The 20,738-nt window shown below is 39.9% G+C and overlaps 1 protein-coding gene across 6 annotated transcripts in view; it reads right to left on the bottom strand.

The window, feature by feature from the left end:
* Positions 1-263: 263 nt before the first annotated feature.
* Positions 264-20,738, bottom strand: part of NMD3 (NMD3 ribosome export adaptor) — a 71,500-nt gene continuing 51,025 nt past the window's right edge. For 2 of the 6 annotated variants that reach the window (XM_084987487.1, XM_021069741.2), the window contains exons 17-19: positions 10,836-10,875; positions 4,207-4,273; positions 3,178-3,938 (exon numbers count right to left, since the gene is read on the bottom strand). In XM_084987487.1, coding sequence (XP_084843613.1) covers positions 4,228-4,273; positions 10,836-10,875 — 86 coding nt within the window. In that variant the 3' untranslated portion in view covers positions 3,178-3,938; positions 4,207-4,227. Of the gene's footprint in view, positions 2,240-3,177; positions 3,939-4,206; positions 4,274-10,835; positions 10,876-20,738 lie in introns of those variants that run through there. The other 4 variants (XR_014822598.1, XR_014822599.1, XR_014822601.1 and 1 more) reach the window with 4 other exon arrangements.

Genomic DNA, 20,738 nt, shown 5'->3' with positions numbered 1-20,738 from the left:
CAAGAGCAAACCTTGGAGTAACATGGCCAACTCATCTTGATTTGTCCAGGACTTTCCCAGCTTTAGCATTGGGTCTACAACCCAGGAACACCCTTAGTCCCAAATTAGGGTAATTGGTCACTCCACTTAGAGGTCTGGACCTAGTTTAGTTATGAGCCATAGTGTTCAGATTATTTTAGAAGAGAAAGACTGGTGAGAATGTGAGCTCCAAAAGGGAGTGAGTGCTTTAGTCATCTGTGAACAAACCACCCCAAAGGAATGACTTAAAATTTGAGTAATCATTTATTTGGCTTATGAATCTGAGCACTGAATGTACTTAGGTAGGTGCTTCTTGCACAGGGTGTTTCTTGAGATCGTAATCAGATAGTGATTGAAACTAACACCATCTTGAAGCCTCCTTAACTTTCATATCAGTACCTGGGTTGAGCACACCTGAACAGCTAACAGCTCAAGCTCCTCAAATCTCTCTCTTTCTCTCCCACCCTTTCTCTCCTTCCCTCTCTTGCTCTTTCTCTCATCTCTCCACATGCTCTCCCCAAATAGCAGCCCCAGGGTAGTTGGAATTCTCACATGGTGGCTGAAGCTTCCAGAGCAAGTCCCAAGAAAACCTGGCAGAAATGGCACAGGCTTTTCTAGTCTAGCCTTATGTCACACACTGCATTGCTTCTGCCATATTTTTTTTTAAGGGCCACACCTGCAGCATACAGAAGTTTCCAGGCCAGGGGTCCAATTGGAGTTGCAGCTGCTGGCCTACACCACAGCCACAGCAACATGTATATTCTTTTCATTAAGCAAATCATAAATGTCCACACAGGTTCATGAGAAATGACAGATTCCATCTCTTGATGGAAAGAGCATCAAAGAATTTACAGACACGTTTTAAAACCATCATAAGGAAGAAGGACACCTGTTCCTTCCAGCTCAGATAATTTACTAGAAAGAGGGGAGAGGTAGGATAAGCAAGTGTCAGATGCATATGTGTTAGGGATCACCACAAGACCTCCCCAGACATAATATCTGAGAGGCTGGTATCAGATAGAACAAGAGTCAAGAAGAAACATAAAGTAGAGAAGACTCTGCCACTTCCCACTCACAACTCTGGGAAGATGTCGATCCCTGGCCTTGCTCGGTGGGTTAAGGATCCAGTGTTGCCGTGAGCTGTGGTGTAGGTCAAGGACTTGGCGTAGATCTGGCATTGCTCTGGCTGTGGTGTAGGCCGGCAGCTGTAGCTTAGATTCCACCCCTAGGCTGGGAACTTTTATATGCCGCAGGTGTGGCTCTAAAAAAAAAACGAAAAACAAAAGACCAAACACTTCCTTTAAATACTGCTTGAGAGATGATATTTGTGAGAGGACAGAAACAGGTATTGTTGGACATATCTTGCTACTTCTGAGCAGAGAGACCGGAGAAGGTATCTCCAGGAGGCTAGAAATAACCACCCGCCCACCCCACACCCAAACTGGTCTTGACTCAGTCAGTCTACTGCCATTTTGCTCTTGCTCTGTAAACCTGAGCTTTTGGAAGATGAGACAAATGTCATGGTCCTCATTCACCCAAGACTCTTGGGGAAGCGGCTTAATAGCAGCGGGGGGAACTCCTTTTTTCCTATAGTGTGGGTTGTGATAGAAAATGAGTGATGCAATAAAGTAAAAATGGCAGCAGAGCCTGGTTAGGGAATGAGAAGATCAGTTACCCGGAACCTCCCTCGCGGCACAGACAAAACTTAGAAGTTCCTGCCTGTTTCATGAGGGATGTGAGAAGATGATGTTGCTGCTGGAAAAGATGCCACAGATCAATGATGGGGTCACTCTGGAGTGCTTTAAATTGGGAATCTCAGGAGTCCTCAGACCTTAGGAAAAAGAAACTGGTATCCAAGAGAGTGGAAGTAAGATGAGTCTGCAGGAAAGACCTCCAGGCCAACTGAGTCCAAAGAACAGACTTAGAGTTCTCCAGAAACAGGTACTCAAAGTGCCCCCAAGCCCATCCCCTGACTGGATGGACTGGACAAGGACAAGACAAGAGCTCTGGCTCCACTTGTCAAGATGGAGACAGGAGGTGTTGGAGGGCGCTTGGCAGCTGGTGTGTGGACCTCAGGCCTCTTTCCCCTGCCACCTTGCAAAGACAATGGAATCCTCTGAAAGTAATGAATGTACTGAAAATTGTCAGGTTTAAATTTCTGGTCCTTTCTTGCAGTCTCAATTCCCCTTCAGGGTGGCAGCTGTGAAGAAAATCAGGTCAGCTATGGAGAGAGAAAAAGCAATATTTCTTTTTGCACATTTAGTTACAGTGTTAAACTTGTCCCTGAGCAATATGAAAAAGAGAAACCACTCTTGATTACCTCACTCCCTGCCCTACAGCCACGATAGTTCCCACTGCTTACCTCTGATGTCCCAAGCACTTTCCTCCCTTGGTGCCCATGTACCTATGTCCTCTCTGCTGGCTGGAATGTCCTCTCTGCTGGCTCTTGGCACCTTTCATATCTCACCTAAAATGCCAACTGCTGAGTGAGACCTTCATTTACTGTTCTACAAAATGGATCTACTCCAATTTTTCCCCATCTCAATAACCTTTTTTTTTTTTTTTTTTCTAATAAGTGATTCCTCACTCCACCCCACAGCACAGTTACCAACCTACTCCTCCTCAGACTTGGCCTACCTCAGGGAACAGTCGTACCTAATTACTTAGGTCAAAAACTGCAGTCCTTCTGAGTCCTTCTCATTTGGCCCCAAACCCACATTTAATGGCACTGTAGACTTCACAGTTCCATCTCCAAATATGTATCCTAAATCCATTTACCTCTCTCGCTCACCTCTGCCACCCCCTTCTAGTTAGGTCAGAACCTTCCAGCCTGCCCTGACTGCTGTGCTGTTCTCTCTGCTTCTGCTTTTGCTTGCCTCTCTACCATTCCACATCACACACAACAAATTTTTTTTTCTTTTTTGGGGCCATACCTGCAGCATATGGAGGTTCCCAGGCTAGGGGTTGAATCAGAGCTATGGCTGCTGGCCACAACCACAGTAAGGCCACATCCAAACTGCGTCTGCGACCTACATCACAGCTCATGACAACATTGCATCCTTAACCCACTGAGTGAGGCCAGGAATCGAACCCACAACCTCACGGTTCCTAGTTAGATTCATTTCTGCTATGCAACAACGGGAACTCCTTAACAAAATATTTTGAAAATATAAATCAGCTCCTGCAACTCCTGTGTTTAAACCCTCAAGGGCCTCAAAGGTCTCCCTCCCCCTAAGCCCACAGGGTCCACAGGGTCCAGCCCTCAAGCTCTTCTCCTCCAGCACCTCTTCTTCCCTATTCACTGGTCTACTCTGGATTTTCTGAACCCGCTGGCTGCCTTCCTGCCTCAGAAGCTTGGCAATCCCTCTGCCCTGACAATCTTCTCCAATGGCTTCTCACCAGTTGAGGACTTCTCAACTTAAATGTCATCTCCTCAAAAGGCCCTCTCTGAGCCCATCCCACTATCACAGGGTTCCTGTTCTTAGACTCCTTTTCTTTTCAGCACTTAACACATGATGAAATGAGCAGTTCGTGTGTCTACTCTTTAATTATCTAGTCCCTCCTTCACAAACTCACTGGTGTAACCTTCCTTGTGCAAGTCTCTGCATTCCCCAACACTCAGCATAATATGTGGCTCATAGGTGCTCTGAAGGTATTGAATAAACAAATGAACAAATGAATAAATAACTTGAAAATCAGTTATTCTCTGAAGAAGAAGGACCATTTTTTTCTGGTCTGTTTCCTCACCTGTGAAATGAAGCTATTGAAAAAGGGGATCTTCAGGGCTTGTTTAAGCCAAACATCCAGAGTTCTTTCCATAACTGCACGTGCACACTAATGGTTGGCTCTGTATAGGCATCTTTTCTCAACAGAGAATTTAAAGGGCTCTTTCAGTCTTCTCCTAAAGTCCAAATCTGTGTCTGCCAAAACAGAGTAAAACTTCACTAGGTAAATAATACAGTTAACACTTGCCAGTAAGATAAGGTAGGCCCAAGTAAAATGTAAATCCCTCATTTCAACAAATGATGAAATAAATTGCCTATGCTCCAGGTCTGTTTATATCTGGCATTTAGCTTTCCTTTGGAATTTGTCTCCTCTAGGCTGGAGCCCAAATTTAAGTAAATGTAAAACAAAAAAAAATGCAGGATCAAAACTCTATTAACTGCAAATGGTTTATTGTGTCCCTACCTGGATCAATATTCTTTATCGTCAGCAGTACTTGGTTTTCAATTTCGATTCATTTTTCAGATTCTTCCTGATTTAAAAAGAAAGAAAGAAAGAAAGAAAAGAAAACCATGAAGATGGAAGAAATACTCTCTTATTTTGGCAAGGTTCCCAGCTGTATGACTGCAGGTTGGTACCTCCAGGCAAATGGCAATAGACCCAGGACTTTAAGTTCTTTCTTAAAGTATTTCTCTTTGAAGAAATACAAAGTGACTCTAAATGCTCTTTGAGCCTCAAAAAAAAAAGCACATTTCAAGCCAGTCCCAATGGTGAATTTCTACCATATATAAACACATCTAGCTTCATAGGCTAAAAGGCATGAAAGAATAGGTTTGGAGAAAAAGTAGTTTGACTAAGAAAATGTTAACCAAAAAAAAATTTTTTTTTTAGTATATACATTAAAAAATTCCTTATTCTTTTCTGTAACTTCAGAATCAAACCCATCCTTCAAGGTTCACTTCAGAAAACTCTTCCTTTAATAAATTTTCCCCCAGCCTCTCAGGCCACTTTTCTTTTTTTTTTTTCATCTTTTCTAGGGCCGCCCCTATGGCATATGGAGGTTCCCAGGCTAGGGGTCTAATCAGAGCTGTAGCTGCCAGCCTAAACTACAGCCACAGCAGCATGGGATCCGAGCCACATCTGTGACCTACACCACAGCTCATGGCAACACCGGATCCTTAACCCACTGAGCAAGGCCAGGGATCGAACCTGCAACCTCATGGTTCCTAGTTGGATTTGCTAACCACTGCACCACGCAGCAACGCTGGATCCTTAACCCACTGAGCAAGGCCAGGAATCGAACCTGCATCCTTGTGGATGCTAGTCAGATTCGTTTCCACTGAGCCATGACCAGAACTCCTACTTCTAAGCTTTTTATGAGCATTTCTACTCACTACTTACTTTTTTTAACTTTTTACCTTGAAACACTTATAACACTGTTCATCCAGCTTCCCACAATGGTGATATCTTGCATACAGTTTCAAAACAGGAAACTGACATTGGTACAATACTCTTAACTAGACTACAGACCATGTTCAATGTTCATCAGTTTTTATATGCACTCATTTGTATTTCCATGCATATGCAATCCCATGTACATACATTTATGTAGCCACCACCACACTCAAGATACACTCAAGATCCATAATCACAAGGGATCCATCTCATATTCTCCATTTATAGTCACATCTTTTCCCAACACCTATCCCTGCCCCATGGCAACCACTAATCTATCCTCCATCTATAGTGTAGTCATTTTGACAATGTAAATGGAATTATAAAGTATGTAAAAAACCTTTTAAGGTTTTAAAGGATAAAACCTCTTGATATTGACTCTTTTCCACTGAGCATAGTGACCTTGAGATCCATCCAAGGTGTTGTGTGTATCAGTAGTTCATTAATTTTTATTACTGGATAACATTCCATGGTATGAATGTACCAGAGTTTGACTGTTTCTAGTTTGGAGTTATTACAAATAAAGCTGCTATAAACATCCATGTGTAGCTGTTTGTCTGAATATAAGTTTTTCTTTAACAGAGATAAATGCCCCCAGAGTGCAGTTGTTGAAGCATTATGGAAAGGGCACGTTCAGTTTTATAAAAAACTGCCAAACTATCTTTCCAGAGTAGCTATACCATTCCCACCAGCAGTATAAGAGAAATCCAGTTTCTCTGTATTCTCTCTAGCATTTGATATTATCACTATTTTTAGCTCATCTTATAGGTAGGTAGTGATGTCTTGTGGTTTTAATTTGCATTTTCCTAATGGCTAATGATATTAAACATATTCATGGGCTTATTTTCTATCTATCTAAGTCTCCTTTTTTGGTGAAATATCACTTAGAATCTTTTGCCCATTTTCTAATTATATTGTTTTTGCCTTCTTCTGTTGAGTGTGATCATTTTTGTGTATTCTTTTTTTTTCCTTGGCTGCACCCTTGGCATGTGGAAGTTCCCAAACTAGGTATCAAATTCTTGCCACATGGAGTTCCTGTTGTGGCTCGGTGGTTAACGAATCCGACTAGGAACAATGAGGTTGCGGGTTCGATCCCTGGCCTTGCTCAGTGGGTTAAGGGTCCGGCATTGCGGCATTGCCGTGAGCTGTGTTGAAGGTTGCAGACACTGCTCAGATCCCAGCGTTGCTGTGGCTCTGGGGTAGGCTGGCGGCTACAGCTCCGATTTGACCCCTAGCCTGGGAACCTCCATATGCCAAGGGAGCGGCCCTAGAAGTGGGAAAAAAAAAAAAATTCTTGCCACAGCAGTGACCTGAGCCACAGCAGAGATAATGCTAAATTCTTTACCTGCTGAGCCACCAGGGAACTTCATTTTTTATATATTCTTGATATAAGAGTTTTGTCAACCATGTGGTTTGGGGTTATAAAAATGTTTTGGAATTCAATAGAAATAATGGCTGCACAACATTGTGAATGCACTGTCACTTTAAAATGGTCAGTTTTATGTTATAGGAATTTGACTTCAATATTTTAAAAAATCAGTTGCATGTACTTGTATGGGTCTCTTTCATACCATCCAGCTTTAATTACTGTAGATGTATGTTAGCATCACACTTTTCACATGTAAGGCCAACTACAGGTGAGCTGGGTAAGCTCACCAAGCTTTATTTCTCACTGTGCTAGGAGTTCTCCCCCAGAGACACAGATCCCTTTATCCCAACATACATTCACAACCCCCCCATATTATTTATCTCCCTATTACATGCAGGTGGATGTTGGCTTTGCTGACACAATTTGGCATAGGGTCTCAAGAAACTAGAGATTCAATCACATTATCACTTTTATTTTCTGCTTACCCATCTTATTGTTTAAAAAAATCTCCTCCAGATATTGGCTGCAATTTCCTCATTTTATTTTACATTTCATATTTATGTATTAGCTTCCTGCTATGGAAGATAAGAATTAGGCTTGCTTTTGCATAATATTTTATTCCTTCTTTCACGCACACTCACACATACACACTTTTCCCTAAACTCCCCAGTATAATTATATCTAAATATTAAATAATTCATAGTTTATATCATATTGATAATAAAGATGGTTTTCACAGTTCAAAAAACAAAACCCCTCCAAGTATTATGTGTAACACTTGTTTATATAATTTAAAATTGTATGCATGATTAAAGTAGGGAGAGTTTTTATCTTCCCATTACTTTCTAGAATTATTTAGAGTATGAATTACCAACTTATAAAGATGTTTAGATTTTTACAGCTTTAGTTAATTCTCGGTTTTACACTAGTGAGAAAGCTCCTGGCAAGAATTTTAAAATATCCTTAAACTATCACCAGGAGCTGTACTGGAATTAGACATCTTCACAGAGCCGTGGGACAGCCTAGCCTCCCACTCACGGAAGGCTGGACCCATAACAGGGTTTCTTCGCCAGGCAGGCGGGAGGCTACTGGGCAGTACAGTTCCATTTCATGCCTGTGCTTGACAAACTGAAGAGCTCAGTTGTTGTGTCAAATCTATAATTTGCTGACTTTGTGGATCTGATATGAGAATTGATTTTTGCTGCCTTGTCCTTCCTCTCAAGCTTACAGTGAGATAATAAAGAGAATTTGCTCATGTCAAATTCCTACTTAAAATCTTCCATTGACCTCAGTCCAACACTCCAGCATGTCATATCGGCTCCTTGACTCTCCAGCTTTCTCTGGCCTCCTTTCCAACCCTAACTCCCAGTCTCACATCAAAATATCTGCACTTCCAACACTTCACCAATATTTTCATGTGGCCCAGTGCCTTTACATGTCCTGTCATCCTTCATGCTGGGCCCAGGATAAATCCCACCCAGAAAATTCCCTGTGACCTGTCACCATCAGGTTAGGAGTATCTCCATGTTTCCCTCTTCCACAGTAAATCTTACTTATGTCAAAATTCCCTGTTGACTCATCATTCTCCTTCATGAGACCAAAGATAGATTATGCCAAGCATATAGTAGGTACTCAACAAATGGTCCTTAAATGAATACACATATTACTTCATTTTAAGAGCTATTTCCCAAAATTCTATTATGTGCCATATACTGTTTCCTATGTGGGGATATAGCACTTTACGAGGCAGGCAAAATCCCTTCCTTCTTGGAGCTTATATTAAAATAAGGAAGGAGACAATAAATTTAAGAATATAATAAAGTTTCAGGTGGTGAATAGGTATGTGAAGAAAATCAAAGCAGAGTTAATGAGTGAATGAAAGAGGAACTCAGAGCTAAGAATCAGGCCATTTCAGACTACTACCTTAGAAGTCAATTGTACTGCTATAAAATCAAACTTGAATTTACATGAGTTTATTTTTTAATTTGTTTACATCTTACAAATATTTGTTGATTGTCCTCTAGATGCCAGCCATTGCTCTAAATCTAGGATACAACAGGGAATGGAACAATTTTTTTTTTTTTTTTTTGTCTTTTTGCCTTTATCTAGGGCCGCCCCTGTGGCATATGGAGGTTCCCAGGCTAGGGGTCGAATTGGAGCTGTAGACGCCGGCCTACACCAGAGCCACAGCAACGCCAGATCTGAGCCACATCAGCAACCTACACCACAGCTCACGGCAATGCCGGATCCTTAACACACTAAGCAAGGCCAGGGATCAAACCCACAACCTCATGGTTCCTAGTCAGATTCGTTAACCACTGAGGCACGATGGGAACTCCTGGAACAATTTTTACTAGGAATTTTTATTCCTGTCCATGTAGAGTTTACATCTGAGCATTAGCAAGTAAAATATATAATTTTATCAGAGACGGGTAAGTGCTTTGAGGAAAATAAAGCAAAGAAAAAGACAAAGAAATTCTTGAGTGTATATGGGGAGTGGGGGTAACTGATATTTTAAATTATCAGGAAAGAACTCACAAAGAAAGTGGCATCATTGCAGAGAAAGGAAGAAGGTGAGGGAGCGAGCCATGTGGGTATCTGCAAGATGAACAGTGCAGATGGAAAGAGCAAAGGTCCTAAGACCTGGCCAAGTCCTTAAAACCTGAAACCTGCTCTTAATATGTGGTAGAAATGCAAGGTACAGCTGAGAGTAAACTAGGCTGAGTGTGATCCCCTGGGACCCCACTTACTGGTTGTATGGCTTTTAACAAGATTTTAATATCCTCAGATCTCCAAATCCTCATCTGTACAATTAATGCCACCTGAAAGTGTGGTCACGCTACTCCAGCAGGATGATGGACCCTAGGAACTGTGCTCCATATATGGTAAAGTATTGAAAATGTCAGTTTTAACAATCTTCTCATATAACTTGTCTTCTAAGATTCCCAGGAATGTTAACCAGATCATTAATGATCTAACTATAATGAAGAAGCACTCCTTGTATCTAAACACAACATGAAATTACAGAATTTTCAGCTTCTTATATCACTAATTATTTATATAATGAGACTAATTTAACATGTTTTCAAACTCAGTATTAATGGAAAGGGCTATCATTTCTGACCACTAACAGTGTCTAGACTTTCTATTTCATTCAGGTTAAATATTTTTTAAGACATATTTAGGTTTGTTGTTGCAATGCACATATATCCTTTGTCAAACTGACTTTCTCAATTCTAGATATTAAATAGATTGTTCTTATCACAATTTTATGATTTAAAATTGAATCCAGCTATACTATAAGTGCTAGGTGGAAAAGAGTTCTTATCAATTGTTAATTTAGATAAGCATAGTACAAAGGAGGTTTAAATTCAAAGTGTCCAAGCCTCCTGGATGACCGGGACAGACCTGACAGGGATACTTGGTTTTTGTTGGTGACTAAAACAATAGAGAGGGTTTGATCTGGTAGGACAGTTACCCAAAAGGTGACCTAAGTTTTCATTATGGTCCTTCATTGGAGTTTTATACTATACCTTATTATATACATTATATGTATTATAATATAGTTGCATGTGCAAAGCTACATTTGTGTATGTAATGGGTAATATAGATTTTTAGATGTAATTCTGTACCAGTCGAGTCCTTTGGAAAACGATACAAGCATACATAAAGAGACAATTCATAAGATTAGGCAGCATGTGATGTGTGACATACAGAAGGCACAGACAACAGAGGATGGAAGGACCTCAGAGAAGGGAAGGTAGTTTACTAAACTGGACAATCAGGAAAGGCTTTGCAGATGCAACATATGATTCAGAGATGGTAGAGGAAGATGTTTCCAGAAAGGCATGGCAAAGGCCCAGAGATGGTACCCAGGGAAAGATATTTGATAGGCATAGAACAAAACAATGCAGCTGTACCTGAGGGCAGATCTGAAATAAAGGCTTTACACAGGAATATATTTGGAATAACTGAGGTGGAAAGAAAAATCAGGAAAAAAAATATAGAAAGTCTTGAATGATTTGATCACTGATACACTGTTGGTGGGAGTAGAAAATTGATATAACTTTCTAGGGAGCAGTTTGGCAATATTTCTCAAAATGCACATACCCTTTGACTTCACAATTCCACTTGTAGGAATTTAAGGATATAATCAGAGAAGATATCAAAAATTTGTATAAAAGGATGTTTAGTGTAGCATTGCTTATGATACAAAAATAAAACTATCCCACATACCAAACTGGTAATAAATAACAGCATTTCCACTTACGGAATCCAATGCAATGGTGAAAGCTGGCTTTTCAGGATTACTAAGAAGATAGAAAGACAATTATCAACATGAAGTACAGAAAGCAAATCACAAAAAGTCTTTATACAATATGACTCTGTAGAGGCAGAAAGATTTTCCCTTCTAGTTTTTTGGCTGGCATAAAAATTAAATTGACATAAAACAGATTAACAAGAGAAAAAAATTAATTTCCTAAGTACAGTAGCCCAATAAAAAAAATATCAGACTCAAGAAGTGACCAAAGCAGGCAGCTTTTATACCTTCCTGACAAGGAAACAAATTTATAAAGCATTGACAAGATAAAGGAATTTGGGCTTGGGATAGTAAATTAGTGAAGAAGCAACAAGGTTTGTTTATACAGCCTTCTTGGCCCTAAGCTCCCTGTTTCTGGTGATAAGGATGTCTTTCTAGCCAGCCTCCTAGTACAGGAAGTGTCCCTTCCGTATGGGAGATTTATTTCCTGCTTTCAGGTAGACAAAGGAGGGTCAGAGTGTTCTTTCACCAGCTGTTTAAGTAACTAATTCAAAATAAGCAATACACCAAAATGGTGTATTTTAGGGTGGCATATTCTACTTTCTCTCAATTCAATTTTTTTTTTTTTTTTTTTTGCTGCCCCTCAGAATATGGAGTTCCCAGGCCAGCGATAAGATCTGAGCCACAGTTGCGACTTATGGCATTATGTCAATGCCAAATACTTTAACTCACTGTGCTGGGGTGGGGATGAAACCTGTGTCCTTGTGCTGCAGAGACACCGCCAATCCCAGTGCCACAGTGGAAACTCCTCAATTCCAATATTTTAAAGATCATATAAAGCAAGAAATACACCAAATCGTTAACAGTGGTTAACAGGTGCTTTTTTTTAACAATCAATATCTACCTGTCCTACGTTCCATCCCTTCAGGGCCAATCTGATAAACCGTGATAATGTGGTGGAAGATGCTCAGGCAGTAGACAGCTGCCTCTCCTATGGAAGGCTGTTCTCTTACAACAGGGGCCTCCCGAAACTAGTGCCTGAAAGGCAAGGCACAGTAAAAAGCCTGCAGTGCAGACATTTTTAAGGGAGGAAATCTTTTGCTTTCTCAGATCACACCAAATAAGAACAGGGACTTTAGTTAGTGTTTACTTAGATGCCAGGCACCATGCTAGTGCTTCTCATCTTCATAGATGGTCTCATTTAAAGCCCCAACAGTCCCATAAGTTAAGTAACAGTTAAGTTATGCTCATTTTATATTTGAAGTAACTGAGGCACAGAGAGGTTCAATAATTTCCTCAAGGACACACAACTAACAAGAGATGGAGCCAGATCCAAATGTAGATAATGACTCCAGAATCCGTATTGACTACTGCACTCTCCCACCCATTTTAATGGAAGACAGAAAAAAAATCTATCCTATACATCTCTACATCCTACGGTCACTGGCTGCAATGTCCTTGGTGGTGAAGAGTAATAGAAAAAATTCTGGATGGGGCCTGTAGGAGTCATCTGGTACCAAGTCTGGCACTTATTAGCTTTGTAACTTTGGGCAAGTCATAAGCCCTCCAAGCCTTGACCTTTTCATACATATAAGGGAAATAATATTCCTTGACCTTAGAGCCTCTAAGGATGGCTATGAAGATCAAAGGAGACAAATCACATGAAAGTCTTGTGAAAACTCTCAAGTGCTACACAGGTGGAAGGTATTATTAGTCATAATATTAGCATGGAACTCTCAGAGTGTTAAGATTGGACACCAGATTACCCTGAGAAGCTCCCCAAGGGTCACTCTCAAGTATTATATCATATGACCCCATAGACATTTGCTCCAGCTGTAGCCTGACAACATTGATGTGCTATTTGGAACAGGCACCTGATTTGCACCACAGCGCAAAGCAATATGCAGAAACACCTACCCATGAGTAATGGGCACTGAAGTGAGCTGAATAATGGCATTTACACAGCCCAAATCTTGGCCTGGAAAGCTATTCAAAGAACTTACTCTGATATTTAAGCAGAAAGTCTTTCTTGATTTATGAGGCAATGATGGTGCTCACCACATACCACATACCAGGTATGCCTGTGCTAAGGTTCCTTAAAATCACCTTTTCTAAGCCTTACCATATACCTCTAGCATCTCCACTTTACGGTTAAGAAAGCTGAGGCTGAGAGAGTTAAGAGAGGTTAAGGGACTTGCTGACCAGACAGCTAAAGGGATAAAGAGAAAATTAAGGATGATGACACAATTCTTTTCCAGTGAAGTTATCTAAACTCGTTTTTGGTTCAGTCCCTACAAAATGAAGATAATTAATAAATCAGATTTATTTCCTGGGTTTCTCAACATGTTAGATGAGTAAAACTGACATTTATTGAAAACATGTTATTATAATATATATCAATATTTTGAAACCAATGTATGACTGCTAGACTCTTACGAAAATCATGTGACTTCAATGGGACAAAGTCGTCTTTTTTTCCTGAAATAACAAGGAAAACTTTTGATTTTTAATTGAGAGAAATGACAGGAATATTTACAAATATGACACATTCTTAATGTCAGTAATAAATAAACAACACATGTAATTCTCTAAGTTTAAAACATAAACTACCCAAAGAATGAGCAGTTTACAGAGGAAAAAATATAAATTTTTATCAAATATATGGAAGTGCACTAATAATGAAGTAAATTGAAAGTAAAACAATGATATCCCATATTTTACATACTAAATAAGCAGTTATTTTTATATTTTTAATATTTAACATTGGTAAATGTGATGATGAGCATTCTCAGGCACTGACAGAACTGCATGTCAGCACAACCCTTCTAGAAAGTGATTTGGTGATGTGTTTAAAGATCCTTCAACAATATGCTCTTTGGTCACTGGCTGCAATGTAGATTAAATATGGCCACAAATTCTTTGTCACTTCCCCTCCAAAAAGATATGGTCTATTTTACCTTCCTCTGGAATCTGGCCTGTGACGACTTTGACTGAGAGAGCATGCTGGAAGAGGCTCTGTGCCAGTTCCAGGCCTAGCCTTTCAGAGGACTGGCAGCCGCCAACTCCTCCCTCTTTGAACCCAGTGGAAACATCCACCTTGGGGAAGGACCGAGGCCCCCAGCCAACAGCCAACACCAACTTGTCAGTCATGTGAGAATCACCTAGGAAATGGATCCTCTAGCCGCACTAAAGCCACCTCAACCAACTAACTTGTGGAGCAGAGACAAACTGTCCCCGAATGGCAAAACTGGGAGGAAATAAATGACTACTGTGGTTTTAAGTGACTAGTTTTTAAGTTTGTAGGACATGTTACACAGCCAGAGATATTGACCCAATAATTTTACTTCTAGAAATTTATCCTCAGGTACTAATCGGGAATCCAGACAAAAGTCTTACATCTAAAACATTTCTGGCAGAGAAACTTTGGAAAATCTTAATGTCTAAATTAGGAAAATGATTATGTAGATCACAGTATAACCATTATGAAAGTAACTTAAATGTTAACAATATGGTAAAGTAATTACAATACACTTTGAGGTGGAAAAAGTCAGATAAACAACTATGAATATAAAAAGGAGTTCCAATTGTGGCTCAGAGGTAATGAACCCAACTGGTATCCATGAAAATGTGGGTTTGATCCCTGGGCTCTCTCAGTGGGTTAAGTACCCAGTGTTGCCATGAGTTATGGTGTGGGTTGTAGACATGGCTTGGATCTGGCATTGTTGTGGCTGTGGTGTAGGCCAGCAGCTGCAGCTCCAATTCAACCCCTAACCTGGGAACTTCCATATGCCGCAGATGTGGCCCAAAAGAGCAAAATAAATAAATAAATAAATAAAAATAATAAATAATATAATAAAAAGGGAATAAATAATAATAATTTAAAAAGGGAAAAAAATTAAAAGTTAACAGTGGCCATTTCTCGGCAATAGAATTATTGATTTTTTTTTTTTTTACTTTATTTTTTAGGGCCGCACCCACAGTATATGGAGGTTCCCAGGCTAGGGACTGAATTTCACAAAACAAAACAAAACAAAAAAAAAACCTCAAAATAATAAAACTATTAACCTGTAAAATCTGTCCATAGATAAACAAAGTTCCATTTTAACTACAGTTCCAAACTTCTTCATAAAACCATTTTACCAAGGCATTCAACAATATTGAAGTTAAATCATCTGCTGTTTCTCATAACTGACAGGCTGATAGGCAATTACACTACAATTTTAAAAGTCAGCAGAAGACAGACTTATTAGCAAAGGGTTTCGATTTATATCCTGAAACTTTACTGAATTCATTGACGTGTTCTAATAGCTTTGTGATGGCATCTTTAGGATTTTCCATATATAGTATCATGTCATCTGCAACTGGTGATAGCTTTCCTCATTCCTTTCCAATTCAATTCTGGGCCAAGGAACGAACCTGAGCCATAGCAACACCACCACCAGATCCTTAACCCACTAGGCCACCAGGGAACTCCTCAGATTCCTTTTATTTTTCTCATTTGATTGCTGTGACTAGAACTTCCAGTATTATATTGAATAAAAGTGGCAAGATGAGAAAACTTGTCTTGTTCCTGATCTTAGAAGAAATGCTTTCAGCTTTTCACCTTTGAGTATGATGTTAGCTGTGGGTTTATCATATATGGCTTTTATGTTGAAATATGTCTTTTCTATACTGACTTGTTGAAAGTTTTCTTTTTTAATCATAAATGGATGTGGAATTTTGTCAAAAGTTTTTTCTGTATCTACAGAGATGATCATATGGTTTTTATTCTTCAATTTGTTAATGCGGTGTATCACATTGATTGATTTCCAGATATTAAACCATTCTTGCATTCCTGGGATAAATCCCACTTGATCAGTGTATCTTTTTAATGTATTGTGGAATTTAGTTTGCCATTTTTTGATAGAGAATTTTTGCACCTATGATCATCAGAGTTATTGGTCTGTAATTTTCTTTTTTTGTGGTTCTTTTGGTTGTGATATTATAGTGATGCTGGCCTCATAAAATGAGTTTGAAGTATTTCTTCTACTGCAATTTTTTGGAATAATCTGAGAAGGATAGGTGCTAACTATTCTCTAAATGTGTGATAGAATTCATCTGTGAAGCTGTCTGGTTCTGAACTTTTGTTTCTTGAGATCTCTCATTGTGGTTTTGATTTGTGTTTCCCTGATGATTAATGATGGTGTGCATCTTTTCATGTGTCTATTGGCCATTTGTGTGGTATGTCTTCTTTGGAGAAATGTCTCGTAAGATCCTCTGCCCGCTTTTTAGTTGGGTTGTTTATGCTTTTGATCCTGAATTGTATTAATTCTTTGTATATATTTGGATATCAACCCCTTAGTGAATATGTCATTTGCATATATATTTCCAATTAGGTAAGTCGATTTGTCACTTCGTTGATAATTTCCTTTGTTGTGCAAAAACTTTTTAGTCTGGTGTAGTCCCATTGGCTTATTTTTTCTTTTGTTGCCCTAGCATGAAAAATATTCCTCCAAAATATTCCTAAAGTTGATGTCAAAGACTTACTGCTTATGCTTTCTTTTAGGATTTTTATTGTTTCAGGTCTTCTTACACTTAAATCTTTAATCCATTTTGAGGCGTTCCCGTCGTGGTGCAGTGGTTAACGAATCCGACTAGGAACCATGAGGTTGCGGGTTCGATCCCTGCCCTTGCTCAGTGGGTTAAGGATCCGGCGTTGCCGTGAGCTGTGGTGTAGGTTGCAGACGCGGCTCGGATCCCGTGTTGCTGTGGCTCTGGCGTAGGCCGGTGGCTACAGCTCCGTTTCAACCCCTAGCCTGGGAACCTCCATATGCCGCAGGAGTGGCCCAAGAAATAGCAACAACAACAACAACAGCAAAAGACAAAAAAAAAAAAAAAAAAAAAAAAATCTTTAATCCATTTTGAGTTTATTTTTTATACAGTTTAAAATATACACAAAAATGTTGCACATAACAGACACACACACACGCACACACCTATGGTATATAGAAGTTCCTGGGATAAGTGTCAAATCAGAGCTGCAGCTGACAGCCTACACCATAGTCACAGCAATGTCAGATCCAAATCACATCTGTGAACTACGCCACAGCTCACAGCAACACCAGATCCTCAACCCACTGAGCAAGGCCAGGGATCGAACCCATACCCTCATGGATACTAGTTAGATTCCTAGCCCACTGTGCCACAATAGGAACTCCATATTATTTTGTTACTAATTTGCATCCTTACATTTCAGCTGGAGGAACTCCTTTCAGCATTTCTTGTAAGGTATTTTTAGTGGTGTTGAACTCCCCCAGCTTTTGTTTTTCTGGGAAAGTTATTGGTCCTTTATTTTGAAAGATAACTTTGCCAGATACAGTATTCTTGCTTGGCAGTGTTTTTTCTTTTAGCACCTTAAACATATCATCCCACTCTCTCCTGATGTAAGGTTTATGCTGAGAAATACACTGATAGCCTTATAGGAGTTCTCTTGTAAGTTATAAGCTTATTTTACTGCTTTTAAGATTCTCCCTTTATCTTTACATTTTAACAGTTTTATTACAATCTGTCTTGGAGAGAATTTCTTTGAGTTTGTTTGGTGACCTATGAGATTTATGAACTTGGATATCCAGATCTCTGTCCAGATTTGAGATGTTTTCAGCCATTATTTCTTAAATAAGCTTTCTGCCACTTTCTCTTTTTTTTTTTTTTTTTGGTCTTTTGCCTTTTTTTTAGGGCTGCACCTGTGGCACATGGAGGTTCCCAGGCTAGGGGTCTAATCAGAGCTATAGCTGCCAGCCCATGCCAAAGCCACAGCAATGCCAGATCCAAGCCATGTCTGTGACCTACACCACAACTCACAGCAATGCTGGATCCTTAATCCACTAAGCGAGGGCAGGGACAGAACCCCCAACCTCATTGTTCCTTGTGAGATTTTTTTCTGCTGAGCCATAACGGGAACTCCCCACTTTCTCTATTTTTGTAATGGAATTCCAACAGTTCATAAAGCACTTTTTTTTTATAGTATCCCATAAATCAGAGGCTTCCTTCATTCTTTTTTAATTTTAAAAATTTTTGGCTGCATTCACAGTATATAGAAATTCCCATCCATGGATAGAATCCTAGCCACAGCTGCAACCAGAGCTGTTGCAGAGACAATCCTGGATCCTAAACCCACTACACCAGAGTGGGAACTCCTCCCTTCTTTCTTTTTCATTCTTTTTTCTTTGTTCTGACTGGATAACTTCAAAGTTCCTGTTCTAACTCAAAGATTTTTTTCTTTGGATTGATCCATTCTGATGCTGAGGCTCTCCACTGCATTTTTCATTTCATTCATTGTATTCTTCAACACCAGAATTTTTGTTTGGTTCTTTATGATTTCTATCTCTTTGTTTAAACTATTTTATGTATTGTTTTCCTGATTTTGTTGAACTGTCTTTCTGTATTTTCTTGTAGCTCATTAAGTTTCCTTAAAATAGCTATTTCGAAGTCTTTACCATGTAAATTATAGATTTTCATGTCTTTGAGATCAGTTACTGGACGATAGTTATAATCCTTTGGGGATGTCCTGTTTCCTTGATTTTTCATGCTCTTGAAGTTCTGTATTTCTGTCCTCTCATATGAAGCAGTAGTCTCCTCTAATCTTTATTAGATCTGCTTGAGAAAGAAATGTTTTCCATCAGTTCTGCTAGTGATTCTGAGGCTTTCTATGGATATACCTGCCCCACACTTCTTGCTCCCTCTGTGGAAGTTTTTTTTTTTTTTAGGGCCACACATGGAAGTTCACAGGCTAGGGGTCAAATAGGGGCTGCAGCTGCCAGCCTACATACACCACAGCCACAGCAATGCAGGAGCCAAGCTGCATCTGTGACCTACCCCACAGCTCATAGCAGCACCAGATCCTTACCCACTGAGTGAGGCCAGATATTAAACCCAAAACCTCATAGATGCTAGTCGGGTTCTTAACCTGATGAGCCAAAATGGGAACTCTAAGAATTCTTAATTTATAGGCATACCTTGAAGATACTGAGTTCCAAACCACCACAATAAAGTAAATATTGCAATAAGGCAAGTCACATGAATTTTTTCCAATGCATATAGAAGTTATGTCTACACTACACTGTAGTCTAGTAAGTGTCCAAGAGCATTAAATCTAAAAAACATACATATCTTAATTTTAAAATATTGTTAAAAAATACTAACCACCATCTTTAGCAAGTTGTAATCCTTTTGCTGGCGAGGGGGGTCTCGCCCCAATGTTGATGGCTGCTGACTTATCAGAGAGGTAGTTGCTGAAAGTTGGGATGGCTGTGTCAATTTCTTAAAATAAGACAATGAAGTTTGCCACACTGATTGACTTTTCAAAGTGATTCTCTGTCACCTGCAATGCTATTTGATAGCATTTTACCCACAATAGAACTTCTTTCAAAATTGGAATTCTCTCAAACCCTGCCATTGCTTTATCAACTAAGTTTATGTAATATATGTAATATTCAAAATCCTTTGTTGTTATTTCAACAATTGCCTAGGCTGGCCATTCTTATATGGGCACAGTTCATGACTCCCCAAAACAATTATTATAGTAACATCAAAGACCACTGATCACCATTTTATGAGAATTACCAAAATATGACAGAGACACAAACTGAGCAAAAGTTCAAAAAATGGCACAAATAGTCTTGCTCAACACAAGGTTGCCACAAACCTTCAATTTGTAAAGAACATAATAACTGCAAAGTGCAGTAAAGCAATGTACAAAAAAATGAAGTATGCCAGTATGCCTTCTCTTGATCCTGCAACATACCAGGCTGGGTGCTAATGACTCTCTTTCGTTTTTACAAAGGTGGCACTAAAACTCAAGTTTGTAGGCTCTCCATGGCCCACAAATTCTGGTCAACATTCTGCACATGCTCACTAGCCATTTGCCAAAGCACACTCTTGCTCCCACCAGGAGCCATCAAGGTGAGGGAGAGGGGGATGAAGCATGCAGAGCACTGGAGGTGCCAATAGGCCACTTATGGGGATCTGCTGGCAAGGTGCCCCCAGTGGCTCATGGGCAAGCTTCTATATGGAGTCTGCAACACAGTTAGTAGGATCTATGTCCCTTTGATGCCCTAAGAGTCCAATCTGCTGCCCTCCCAGTCTTCACCTGAACCTGCCCACTCAGGCAGTTCACAACTCAGTACTCTAGAAGATCTGAGAAATGAGCCTCTTTGAGAGGCAGGGGAAACAAGTACTCATTCACACACTCTCACTTTCCCTCACAGGAAAAGTCACAGCCTGAGAAGATCTCTCTTGGCCCTACGCAGCGCCTTCTTGGGTTTGGGGTGATGCAGGTAAAGTCAAACTCTTCCTCTTACCTACTCCAATGATCCAAACTCATATGCTTTAGTCCAGTGGTGTTCTAAAATTTCTCCACTGGAAAATATGACTTCCACAAAGGCACTCTCTTGATCATGGGTGACTAAGATAGTATTTTCCAGGGACTCCTGGACTGTAGCTGAGAAGGGCTGGATCTGGTTCACAGGTCATTTCAGGGTTTAGAGCCAGGACCAAGGATCTGATGCACTAGTGGGCAAGACTCCTCCTGGATCCCTTGGCTGATGGGGCTAGATCCCATAACTTCCACAAAGGCACTTTTTCCCCTGAATGGATGCCAAATCGTTATTGTTGGGGAAAGGACACAAAATGAGGGGCCTTTTATTCAGCCACATGGCTGACATCACTCCCCCAAAAGCCCAGGGCTAAATCTTTCAGCAAGATAAGCAATTCATTAATGGAAAAACCTTGACATCCCAGTTTTCTTTACCACAAATTCTTGGCTCCTCTGACCTCCTAACACTTAACCTCCAGTTCCTTTCCTACAATTCCCAGCTTCATTTGCATGCAATATTGCCTCTAAACTTCGAACATTTTCCCTCATTATCCATTACA

The sequence above is a fragment of the Sus scrofa genome, chromosome 13, assembly GCF_054392235.1.
Source record: "Sus scrofa isolate SSC_HxYL_T2T_F1_AM1 chromosome 13, Sscrofa_HxYL_maternal_Yorkshire_Landrace_v2.0, whole genome shotgun sequence".
Lineage (NCBI taxonomy): Eukaryota > Metazoa > Chordata > Mammalia > Artiodactyla > Suidae > Sus > Sus scrofa.
This window is presented reverse-complemented; position numbering and strand designations above follow the sequence as displayed.